The following is a 13,325-nucleotide window of genomic DNA, read 5'->3' as shown; positions in this document are numbered from 1 at the left end:
TCCTTTAACAGAAATTTCCTCAGCTCTAATTTTCTACAAGTGTATTTTGTTTTGTTTTTAAAGCACCACCTTATGTTTTGTTTTTAGATTGTATGTTCTTTGGGGGATGGATTGTCATAGAATCACAGGGTTAGAAGGGACTGCAAGGGTCATCTAGTCCAAACCCCTGCCAAAATACAGGATTTGTTGTATCTAAACCATCCAAGATGTGTGGCTAAAAACCTCCAGTGAAGAAACTTCCATAGCCTCCAGAGACTTTCTGTTCCATTGTCCTACTCTTCTGACAGGAAGTTTTCCTGAGATTTAATCTAAATCTGCTATGGTGTAGTTTGAACCCAACGTCTCTTGTGCTGCCCTCTGTGGCAAAAGAGAACAACTTTTCTCCATCTTTTTTATAGTAGCCTTTCAAGTAGCTGAAGACAACTATCATATCCCTTCTTCATCTCCTCTTTTCCAAACTAAACATACCCTGTTCCTTCAGCCTTTGCTCATCTGGCTTGCATTCCATCCCTTTCATCATCTTTGTCACTCACCTCTGCATTCTTTCCAGTTTCTCTACATCCTTTCTAAAAAATTGATGACCAAAATTGGATGCAGTACTCCAGCTCAGGCCTAACCAGCACTGAGTAGAGTGGTACTATCACCTCCTGTGACTTGCATGTGGTGCCTCTGTTAATGCAGCCTTTTTTTGCAAAAACATCACATTGCTGACTCATGTTGAGGTTGTGATCCATCACAACTCCCAGATCCTTCTCAGCAGTGCTGCTGTCAAGCCAGTTTTCTCCCATTTTGTATTTGTACATTTGGTTTACTTCCCTAACTGTAGCACCTTTCATTTGTGTTTGTTGAATTTCATTTTGGTGACTATAGTCCAGTTTTCCAATCAAGATCCAATGATAATATCTCATCTTTTTTCATTACAGAACAAAATCACAGAAGAAAAGATTTGAAGAGGAATTGAATGAGAGGATGATTCAGGCCATTGATGGAATTAATGCTCAAAAGTATATTTACATCTCCTCCCTTTAACGTTCACATTCTTCTACAATTGATGGCAGAGTCTGCTGCCTCTCCTGGGATAGGTGCACAGCACCCAAAAAGCCGTGGAGCATCCCCCATTCCACTTCAGGAAATAGAACAGGCCCCTCAGAGAGACGTTACGCTCCCTGCAGGCGAAAGAGCAGCATTGTGCAGCAACTTTTTCAAGGGCATTGTTCTAATAGCTGCTGCACTTGTGATTCATACAGTGGGGGAAGATTCCGTTTGCCCTTGGAAGTTCCTCTGCTCAAAACTTCGTTCTTTAGGCCTTCTACAGGAATCCACGATTTGGCCCTAAGTCCCCATGTGTACAACACCTCTCCAAATCCTCCTAAGAATTGGTACAAAGCCTTATGTGTTTCAGAGTAGCAGCCGTGTTAGTCTGTATCCGCAAAAAGAAAAGGAGGACTTGTGGCACCTTAGAGACTAACCAATTTATTTGAGCATAAGCTTTCGTGAGCTACAGCTCACTTCATCGGATGTATTCGATGAAGTGAGCTGTAGCTCACGAAAGCTTATGCTCGAATAAAGCCTTATATACAACTGGGAAATTAAGTGTAGTTATATCTCAAACTGATGGGACTGCTAGTGAAATATTTGGGTTTGTTCTTTTATTTTCTGACTTCATAGATAAGTGCACCTTAAAATAGTAATTGAAAAGACAGAGCAGAGGTAAGGAGAAAGAACAAAGGAACTTAGCAGTAAGGAGTGAAAACGGAAATAATTAATGATCAGGGTTAAAAACAGATGGGGATAAACATGGAAAAAGAGAATAAAGCATTATGCTCCTCTAGCTGCATTCCATGTCTGCTTGCATCTGTCACAGTAGAAGAGTAAGTGAGATGAAGAAATAATAACCAGGACTTTCTAATACTGAAATCAGAGTGACAGAAGCAGCTCCACAGAACAGAACCTCTTGTGCCACCTTTGATAACCATTGTTTCAGTTGGTCCATTGATTCCTTAGAGCATAATGTAGCTAGTCTGTACATGTAAATTGTTCTCAGAGGCAGAGAGGCACACATTGAGTATATGTCCTTGGAGGAACTGGAGGTGACACTTATTGATGATATCAGATCCTGGTAGTGAATAGATAAGAACAAGGTCAATACTTCTCTAACTGAAGGGTGAAATACTTCTCCTTTAAATATTAACTATCACTTCAGGGTGAAATAGGGGGATGTATTTGCAAAAATTGTGGTTAGTAGTTACGAATTGTATTCTCCACTGCAGGTGTCCAATATTTTCTCAGTTGAATAACTTGTATACTGCACCTAATTGCTAGAAACTCAAGGACCACAATTAATTTTCATGTGTAACAATCCCATCAGGCTGTCTGTAGTTTTAAGAAAATAATTTTGAGTTAAGTTCTCAATGGAAGTATATGTTGACAGTCATGTCACACACAAATAACAAAATGATTGTAAGCAAGTCCTCAGATAGACAAATAGGTTTGTTTATACTATGTTAGTCTAAGAATGGGTTACAAGACACAATCCATATAGCTTTAGTGTGTTTTAAAGTACATGGGCTCTAAAAAGTGACACTGCAAAATGGCATTGTGTGGTTCCATTATATGTTGTTTATCAATGATTTCCATAACAAATGTTCTTAGTTTACATGTAAAAACTTGCCAATCCTGCAGTTTTAACTTATGATCAGAGATCTAAGCTGACTTCTTTCCTTCTCACACATCATTATTACTAAAAGCTACATCCAAAAACTACATGCAGATAACAGTAAAATTGCAAAGTCAAGTGCTCAAAACTAAGAAATATCAAAAATATGGCTGACTGTGCATATGCATTAACACAGTAATAATTACATGTTCACATATTTCAGCCCCTGCTGATTACCTAAGCTAGTGGCCAGTCAGGTTCTGAACTTTTAAATACACAGCACAAACCTCTGCCATTTGCACTCTGTTACTAGATTAACTCATACCAGTAATAGGCTGCATATGTTACTCCTGAGGGCATTCTGCGCAAAAAAAATTAAAATTGTCCCCACAATATTTTAAAATTCTGCAAATTTTATTTGTCAAGTAAATATGGAGGCTCCAGCATGGCACTGGGGGGCACAGGCCACTGGCTGCACAGAGGTGGGAGATCACTGTGCAGTTCCCCCCTCCGGGACACGGACTCAAGGGTGAGGCTGCACCCACCCTGACACAGCACAACGACCGGGCCTGCCCCAGAAACACTGCTGGGCTTTGCCCCTCCTTGCCAGGTGCACCAGGTGTGGGCAGGCAGGATGCAAGTGTGTGGGGGGAGGATCCAGGTGTGGGTTGAGAGGGTTCTGTGTGGGGCAGTCTGGGTGCATGTGCCTCAGTGGGGTGTCCAGTTGCGGGGGGGGGGGATCTAGATGCACAGGGGCTTGTTGGGGGGTTCTGAATGCAACAGTAATGGGACTCTGCAGTGGGATCCAGGTGAAGATGGTTGGGGCTCAGCGGGGGGGTCTGGGTGTGGGGAGATCAGTGGAGGGTCTAGATGCTGGGGGAGTGGGTCTCAGTGGGGTGGGGACCCAGGTGCAGCTGGTTGGGGCTCGGTGGTGTGGGGATCTGGGTGTGAGTGGCTCATCAGGGTGGTCCAGGTACAGGGGGAGTGAGGCTCATTGGGGGGAAGGGTTTCTGAGTGTGCGGGGGGTGAGGCTCGGCAGGAAGGTCTGGGTTTGAAGGGGACTAGATGCATGGGGGATGGACAGATGGGGGAGCTGCTCCCTGTACAGGGTTCCCTCTCCCTTCAGCTGAGTGATGGGTGCAGGATTCATGGGGTGGGGGGTTATTTTGTAGAGCTTCCTGCAGCTGGGGGAGAAATCTGGGGGTGGTTCTGACCCAGCCCTGGATGATGTGCAGGGGAAGAGGAAGTCACCTCCTCTCCAGCCCAGCTGGGACTAGCAACTGAACCCAGTGCAGGGTAGGAGCCACCAGCTGGGTCTTCCCCAGTCCTGCTTCCTGCGCCACAGTGACTTACCTCTCTGCTGGCTGCCCTGGGCACCCAAAATATACTACTGGGGATGGGTACCTGGCCGCTCTTGTGGCTTCCCTTTGCTTCCCCATCAGAAAGTATTTTTGTCTGGGGAAGCAAAGAAATCTGTGGGGGACATAAATTATGTGCATACGCAATGGCACAGAATTCCCCCAGGAGTAATAGTATGTAGATCAGGCACTGGTGGGACTTTAGACACTCACTGTGCCGGATAGTTTCAGATCTATTTGCTGGGAGCAGAAGAGTGCAGAGCCTGAGAACTCCTGGTCTGAGTTCTAGGTTCTGGAAGGTAGTGTACTTAGGTTATTAGAGACATTTCTGCTCCCGTTTACCATACGCTTGTGTCTACCTTCCTTACCTCTTGTCCTCCCTCCGCCCACCCACATCTACTTGTCTCTGCCCCTGCCCCAGCTTCTCTTCCTCTGCTCCAGTCCTCCATCCTTAATTATTTCCCAGACTCCTCCCTTTCCTGTACAGTAACTCCTTGTTTAACATTGTAGTTATATTCTTGAAAAATGCAACTTTAAGCTAATCCAATTTTCCCATAAGAATTAATGTAAATGGGGGAGGGGGGTTAGGTTCCAGGGATTTTTTTTCACCAGACAAAAAACTATATACGTATACACATACAATATAAGTTTTAAACAATTTTAAACAAACAAACAATGCTGTACTCAGCAATGATGATTGTGAAGCTTGGTTGAGGTGGTGGAGTCAGAGGGTGAAGGAGTGTGTATCGTCTGGCTGCTCCTCTTGCTGTTCTTTCCAAAGTGCTGGGGGCAAGGGTGCTCAAACCCCCAGCTCTGCCCCACTCCACCCACTACCCCCAAGCATGCTGCATCCTCGCTGCTCCCCACCCCCCACTCCAGTCTCCTGAATGCCGCGAAACAGCTAATTGCTGCAGGCGGGAGGCACAGGGAGGGAGGAGAGAGTTGCTGATCCATGGGGCTGCCAGTGGGCGGGAGGTGCTGGAGGGGTGGAAGGGAGCTGATGGGGGGCTGCCGGCCCACATTGGTTCCTAGCCCCCATGGCCAAACAACGTTATAAGCAAACATTGCGCAACTTTAAATGAGTATAATCTCTAATAGATCAGTGATGTAACAATGAAACGGTGTTAACCGGGACTACATTAAGTGAGGAGTTACTGTACTCCTATTCAACTTGCCTCCCAGCTCTTTGTTGTAGCAACCAGGCAAACTTCTACTAACATACTTCAACAGGACTTTATTTTTAAAGTGGAAACCTCTTTACCAAGCTGCTGCTGCACCCTCGGTAGCTCTCACTCCGCCTCCTCAACTTCCCCCCCTTCCTGTTTCCTGTCCTTTCAGACTCCCAACAGCCAGTGCTCCCAGTTCTAATAATTACAAGCAGCATCTAAACACCATATTCCCTCCTCCCTTAAGAAACTCTCCCAATTAAAATAAACATTGTTATTCTAACCACAGGAGCAAATATGAAACAAGACACTATACTGTTGGCAGAAATATTACACTGAAAACACTGTAGATACTACATAACATAGTCTCTAGTCCAGACAGGTGGTCATCTGGGTCTGACAGGCCATCTCTCAAGCCCCGCTTCCAGTGCAATGTCTTTTTGTGTTGATACTATGGTGAAGTCATCCAAAGCAGACTGGGTGTTGGCATAATCTCCTATTGGTGCATAGGAAGGTGCAAGATAAGCATTCCATACCCGCCCATCAGAAAGTCAATAGGTGTAAGGTCCATTTTTCTCTATGATTTTAAGAGGAGCTGTGAATTTATGGTCCCCTTTGCGTAAAATTCCAGTTTTTCGTATTCTAACGAAGGAACCGCACTCAAACTTTGGTTCCTTAGCACCCCTCCGCTTGTCTGTGAAAGCCTTATACTTTGCTTGGTTCTGTTCAACTGTTTTTCTCACACCATCCTCGGTTGGGGCCTCAGGTCGTGCCTTTAACAATCCAGCAATGTTCAGTTTAGTATTCATCTGTTTCCCAGGCAGTAACTCTGTGGGTGATCTTTGCGTTGTGGCATGTCGTGTAGCCGGGTATGCTTGCAAGAAATCAGTAGTGAAGGTAATCCACAATCGCCCTTCCAATTTAGCCATTTGCAAACTCTTTTTCAAACTTCTGTTAAACCGTTCGATGTCCCCATTGGCTTGAGGGTAATATAGGGATGCCCTTCTGTGTAAAATGTTCCTCTCTGCTAGAAAAGTTTCAAACTCCAGGGAAGTAAATTGACCACCATTATCTGAAACCAGTTCTTTGGGGTTACCTTCCTTGCTAAAAACTGAAGAGAGGAACTTAATTACTGTAGCAGAAGAGATTTGCGATGTAAACGCTACCTCAGGCCATTTACTGAAATAGTCTATTAAAGTGATGGCATAATGGCAGTCACTTGGAGCAGTATCAAAGGGTCCTACAGTGTCAATAGTCACTTTTTCCCATGTAGATTCAGGAAGAGGAACAGGCTGTAATGGAGGGGTACATGTCACTGCTGTCTTATCATGCATTTGGCAAGTGACACAGGATTTTATGAGCGCTTCAGTTTGAGAGTCCATCCCTGGCCACCAATACAGATCCCATAGTCGTTGTTTGGTTCTGACAGTTCCTTGATGAGTATCATGTGCCAGGTGTATGAATTTTGACTGTATTTATTCTGGCACAAGTAGCCAGTGTGTAACTAGTAACACACAGCCATCAAGCAAAGAAAGTTCATCCAGAACTCTAAAATAAGGCAGCAAAACTGGGTCAAGATTTTTAGGGTGACTGGGCCATCTCTTTGTCAGAAATTCCCATAGTTTTTGTTGAATTGGACATGCTGAACAAGCAGCTTGAAATTTTTCTTTTGTAACTGCAGTAAGAGTGCTTGTAATAAGCGCAACTATTACATCCTCATCCTCTGGTGGACCATCTGATGAAGGCAAAGGCAGGCAAGAAAGGCAATCAGCTACCACATTTTGGTTTCCAGGCTTGTATTCCAGTTCATAATTGAAAGAGAGTAGTCTTGCAGACCATCTAGCAATACGATATCCTCCTCTTCCCAGTCCTTTCGTGGTAAGCAACATCATCAAAGGGCTGCGGTCTGTGTGCAACTTGAACATGCGGCCCCCACAGGCAAGTTCTCCATTTTTCAATAGCCCAGACACAAGCAAGTGCTTCTTTTTCGACTGTAGAATATTTTCCCTCAGCATTACTTAGTGTCTTTGAAGCAAATGCAACAGTTCTCTCTGTGTTGTCCTCATGAAGTTGTGTGAGGACAGCCCCAAGTCCATAATCAGAAGCATCAGTAGTTACAACTGTGGGCAAAGCAGGAGTGAATAGTGCAAGTACTGGACTATGTACAATCAAGTCTCTCACCGTTTCGAAACTAGCTTGTGCATCAGTTGTCCACACTAAGGTTAAACTTCTCTGTAGTAATTCTCATAACGGTTCAATGACAGAAGCATCATTGGGAATGAATTTTGCATACCAGGAGGTATGACCCAGGAAGGAACGTAAAGTTTGCAAATCTGTTGGAGGAGGAGCATTTGAAATGACCAGGATATGATCTGGATCAGGTTTTAGTCCAGCCTGTGAAATTGTATGCCCCAGAAAGGAGAGTTCAATTTGTCTAAATTTGCATTTGGATCTATTGAGCTTGAGGCCTGCTTTGCTGATGTAGTTTAGTACAGACTGCAGGTTATTGTCGTGCTCCTCAGAAGTATTTCCAAACACGATAATATCATCCAGATAGCACTGAACTCCATGTTGATTCTTCAGAATCAATGACATCATTTTTTGGAAGGCACTTGGGGCGGATGCAAGACCATATGGAACACGTTTAAAACAAAATAGTCCCTCATGTGTAATAAATGCTGTGAGGTCTCTGCTATCTTCATGCAACATAACCTGGTAGTATGTGCTCTGCAAATCAAGAGTAGAAAACATCTTTGCTCCACGGAGTTCTGCAAATACTTCTCTGTGAGGAAGAGGATGTCTGTCAATCATAATAGCTTTATTTGGCTCCCTCAAGTCCACACAAAGGCAAATGCCTCCATCCTTCTTCTGTGTCATTGCTATAGGTGAAACCCATTCCGAGGAGTCAATCTCTTCAATAATGTCCTTTTGAACAAGTTCCTCTGAAGCAGCTTCCCTAACTGAAAATGGTAAGCGACGTAACTTCTGTCGTACAGGTATCACATTATTCTGCATTTTAACTTTATGCAGAAACCCATAAGCACAGCCGAGTTTCTCCTCAACCTGGTGCTGGGTCCCAGCTGAAAGTGGTGTGTGTATCGCAAGAGTGCTTTGCTGAGGAAGATCAATTCGTCCATTAACTACCCTGAGATTTAAAACAGCCAATAAATCTCTGCCAAGGATAGGAGTGCCTTTGTGGGCAATAGAACTCTGCAGTTACACAGCAATCACCAAAAGTAACTATTGCTGGCAGGCAGCCATGTACTGGAATATGGTTTTTCAAATAGCACACCAAGTAAAGTGGCACATCTTTAAAATAATGCAAATAGATGGAATCAGGTAGTATAGATACTGCTGTGTCAGTGTCCAACATTAGCTGAATAGAGTGTGATTTGCCTGAGGGTATGGCGAAAATGTTTACAGTGCACTTTATTTGTTCTGGAATATGTGCAGGACTGATTTTGTCCACGCTCAGCACAGTAACATCTGGTATTGCAACTGCATGCACCTGTTGATTGCACTGGCTGCTGCGACATACTTTAGCAAAATGCCCAATCTTTTTGCAATGATTCCACTGAGCTACTTTTGCCGGACATCCTGTGTTGTGGGGATCCACAGCGAAAGCATGCTTTTACTGTATTTTGAATTTGATGATTTGGTGGTTTTCCATTAGTTTTCCTCTTGTAATCATTTGTCTGCAGCGATAGTGAACTTTTCTGCAAAGGAGTCACAGCCTAGACTGTGCCTCCTGTATCCATGCTCATTATTTTGGCTTCAGCTGTAGCTGACTCAATCTGAATAGCAATGGTTATTGCTTTTTCTAGTGTAAGTTGTGGTTTTAGAAGTAAGCTTTCTCTTATGTGAAGCATGGTTGTTTTCTCAATGAGCTGGTCTCTAGTCATCTCATCTGCCATATTCCCAAAGTCACAACCTACAATCGGACTCCTCAGGGAAGCAATATACTGCATTATAGTCTCCCCTGTTTTCTCTAACGCTGGTGAAATCTGTAGCGATTAGCTACTACATTCACTTTTGGTACAAAAACGTTCTTTAATGCAGTGAGTGCAGTCTCATATTTATCATCTGCAAGGGGAAAGTGTAAAATATACACTGCCCTTCTGCTCCAAGGCAGTGGATTAGCAGAGCACGCTTTCTTACTTCAGAAATCTCTGTAGCAGTGATTGCAAGCAGATAAGTCCCAAGCGTATGGATACAGGCAGTAAAAACAATTGGAGGCTCACCTGGGCTTTGCAGAAAGGGTGCAGGTGGGTTCAGAGGCAGAAGATCCATCCTCATCGCCAAAATGTTGTAGCAACCAGGCAAGGTACTAACAAACTTCAACAGGACTTTATTTTTAAAGTGGAAACCTCTTTACCAAGCTGCTGCTGTACCCTCGGTAGCTCTCACTCCACCTCCTCACCTTCCCCCCCTCCTTCCTGTTTCCTGTCCTTTCAGACTCCCAACAGCCAGTGCTCCCAGTTCTAATAATTACAAGCAGCATCTAAACATCACACTCTTGTTCCCCTCCTTACCTGCTCCCACCTTCCCTGGCTCTTGTCTCACACTGCTCCCCCACTGTCTCGCTACTGTCCCCCAAACACTCTGTCTCCTGCAGCCCCCACTTCCTCCCTCCCCGTGAGGAAAACTGAGAACACAGGAGAGACAGTTTCCATGCTGTCAGTTTTGGTGCCTGGTCACAGTTTCTGGGTAGCTGAACCTCTGTATTCCCTCTCTCTGGTCCTGCAAGGGCACCCTCTTGAGCTTTCAGGTTCCCAGTTGTCACTTCTCATGGGCCAGCGACCCAGGTGTGTCTCCCTCCTGATCGCATTTTTTAAAGCGGTACAGCCCCTTGCCATACATTATGAAATCTCCAGCAAACCAGTCAGCCTAAAGGCCAGCACCTGGGCTGTGCTTTCTCTGTGACGACAATGACCAGTATGTGCCAGTAGTTACAGGTTATCACACAGCTTTTCCAAAACAAACAGCATTCTGGGGGCAGAGGCATAACAGAGAAAATAATAGAAAGATAATAAAAGTTTCTACTTATTGGTAACAAACATACCAGAAATAACCCATCTTCCACATGGGGAGTCTGATAGGCAAACATCCGTTCCAGCTGCTGAGCAAGAGTTGGAGCGTTTTCTTGGACAGAAGGTCTTATCCATTTGCTGAATCAAAAGGAAAACCCTGAATCTGTTTGAACTCAGCCTTTTATACCAAAAGTCCTGCTTTGTCCCCCAGCCTACTGAAAACAGATACAACCAGTCCCTCCCCTTATTCGCAGGAGGTCAGATTCAAAGGCTGGAAATCTATATAGCCACCCTTGGCATTTTGCAGAAATCACTCCCTAATGATTCCGGATTCTGCACAACCTCCCCACACACACAGTGAGCCAGAAACACACAAATGCACATCACCTGTATTGATACAAAGAGCTATGCGTATTTCTACAGCTCATACTGCCTGGCCCACCTTAATATAATGACTTTTTGAGGTTTTCATACTTTAAACATAAAATACAATATGGTCCCCAAATACTGCAAGTGGTTGCAATATCTGTCACATCTGACACAAAAGCAGCTCAGCAAAGCAATTGTGGGGAAAATCCTGTTCAACCCTTGAAAGAAGCATGCTCAGTGACTCTGCTCTGCAGGCATGGCATATGCACAGCCTGGTCGGCATGCAGGAATTGTGAGGGCATGGACAGAATATTCAGAAAATTTAACTGCCAAACTTTAACAGGTCATATGTGAACTGAGCATATGTGAAATAAGATTTCAACTTGGCCAAATGTAAGCATATTTTCCACCAGAGCAGCAAAAGGCACATTCTTGACACCAGTGCCAAATTTCAAGTCCCAGTTCCAAAAATCTTTAAAAAAAAAAATAAATCTTGCAATAAATTTGTTAACAAAGGCAATACAATTTATTTTTCCCTAATCCCTAATTTGGCAAAGTTATAAACTATAGCGAATAGGGTCTTATAATGGGAAATATCAGGCAACTTTCACTATAGCCAGTGTTAGCTGCTTCACCTAAAATACAGTTTCTGCAGGCCAGATTGGGCCTCAGTTACTGCTGTGTAAACCCCATTGTTGTGTGTGGGATTACAGAGGTGTAAATGGGTTTCATCTGCCTGTCATAGATAAAGCTACCTTTTAGTCACGAATATTTTTAGTAAAAGTCATGGACAGGTCACGGGCAGTAAACAAAAATTCATGGCCTGTGACCTGTCCATGACTTCTACTATATAGCCCTAAATCTTGCGGGGGGCAGCCTAGGGTGTCACAGGTGCTCGGGGCAGGAGGGGATTGGCAGGGCCAGCAGGCTTCCTACCTGGCTCCGCACTCTGCCTCCACCATGAGCACCAGCTCTGAAACTCCCATTGGCCGGGAACCACCACCTGTGAGAGCTGCAGAGACAGTACCTGCAGGCAGAGGCAGTGCACAGAGCTTCTTGGCCATGCCTCCACCTAGGAGCTAAGTGAGGAGGATGTTGTCGCTTCTGGGGAGCCCCCCGAGGTAAGCACCATGCAGAGCCCGCCTCACCTCATCCCATGGCCCAACCCTGTGCCCCCTCCTACACCAAAACTCTTGCTGCAGCTGGGGGACGGGGGTGCGGTGGCCCGAGACTGCCCCTGCAGTGGCCGATGTGACTGGCCCAGGGGCTGCTCGAGCTGCTCAGGTAGCCCCCAAGCCAGGTGCACCAACCACTGTAGAAGTCATGGACAAACTCGCAGCCTTAATCATAGACACTGTCATGCTGTCAGGAGTGTCACGATCATAAGTGGCAACCTCAGGGAAAACTGTCAAGAAGCAGGGCAGAGACCCCAAGCTGGTTGCATGTTCTATAATTACATTTCACCAACCCAGTAACAAGTATGAACTCCTAAAGCACTATAACAGTCTTACCTTGGAGTCACAGACAGTCCCCTTGGGCATTCCAGTCTATCTTGTCACCCAGGCAAGCTGGACTTAGTGTAGGTGGTTGCTATACACCAAAGATCACAAAGTATTCAGGTTACTCCCAGTTCTAAAGGACGAGTCACTTACCTTAGGTCAATTTGTACCTTAATTCTCACATCAAAAACAACACTTGTAGCCAATCCTATAGTAAACAAAGGATTTATTAACTAAGAAAAGAAATTAGAGAGTTATTACAAGGCAAACATATATACACAAATAAGCTATGGTTTTCAAAGGTGACAGAATTGTAGAAATCTGTCACCTTTGAATGTCTTTTACTGCTAACCCAGGTTGACCCTGGGGATCTCTGCTTCTGTTTCATAGCTCCAGCTCTGTGAGAGGCCAAACAGCAAAAGAGATTAAAAATATTCTTGTCAGCTATTTTTATTTCCTTCTTCCAGAATTCAAGCTGATTGGATGAGTCATTTTTCACATATCTTTTTCATGAATGTAAGGGGCAATTAACAAAATCTTTGTATTGTGATGTTCCACAGTGGCCCGTTTAGTTTTGATAGCCCTTTTTGATGGGCAGGAGACAATCCTTCCTGACTAGGTTCACGGTTTCCAAGCAAACAGTTTGTACAGTTACAAAGCAAAAACTTAAATATTATCGTATAGCATGTGATAAAGAAATTATCACTAAAGAAACACTAAACACAGTCTGATACCTACCTTAACCATACGAACACACAGGTGAAACAGACTGGTTTCCAACAATGAATTTGTCAGTACTCAGCAGAGGCCTAAAGCCTTGGCAAGAGCTGGCACCTTGTCAGCCAGCTTCACAGATACCACAAAAGCTGTTCTTTTACTACCGTCTACACCAGATTCAGTCTCTGAGTTATTTTAAGATGAATGCTCATGTAGCAGGCATTGTGGTAGTATCAGTGTAATCGCAAAGGCCCAGATTCTCTAAGGTAATTAGGTGCCTAACTACCATTGAGCATTTTGACTAAGGTGACCAACGCATGTATTGCAGCAGCAAGCTCCCAGCCCAAAAGAAACATTTGCAATCTGTAGGCCAGAAAAAGAAGGAAAAAAGCCTGTTGCTGATGCATGTGAAGGAAGAGATTCCAACTCACTTCATCTTAGATGGAATGGCTCTGTAGGACTAACAGGAGTGGCAGTAAAAACTTATTTTTATTGTTAATGTCATCAGATATATGCAGGGGTAAAGTAAC

General features: G+C 44.3%; 1 protein-coding gene across 3 annotated transcripts in view; it reads left to right on the top strand.

Annotated features, from left to right (window-relative positions):
* ADCY2 (adenylate cyclase 2) overlaps positions 1-13,325 on the top strand; it is a 432,450-nt gene that overhangs the window by 319,859 nt on the left and 99,266 nt on the right. For all 3 annotated transcript variants that reach the window (XR_006288776.1, XM_037893358.2, XM_043540281.1), the window contains exon 12: positions 924-1,004. Coding sequence is in view for 2 of the 3 variants with exons in the window: in XM_037893358.2 (XP_037749286.2) it covers positions 924-1,004 (81 nt within the window). In the remaining variant the exon portion in view is untranslated. The remainder of the gene's footprint in view (positions 1-923; positions 1,005-13,325) is intronic.

This window comes from Chelonia mydas, chromosome 2 (genome assembly GCF_015237465.2).
Source record: "Chelonia mydas isolate rCheMyd1 chromosome 2, rCheMyd1.pri.v2, whole genome shotgun sequence".
Lineage (NCBI taxonomy): Eukaryota > Metazoa > Chordata > Testudines > Cheloniidae > Chelonia > Chelonia mydas.
Note: the sequence above shows the minus strand (reverse complement) of the source record. Positions and strands in the feature narration are given on the sequence as shown.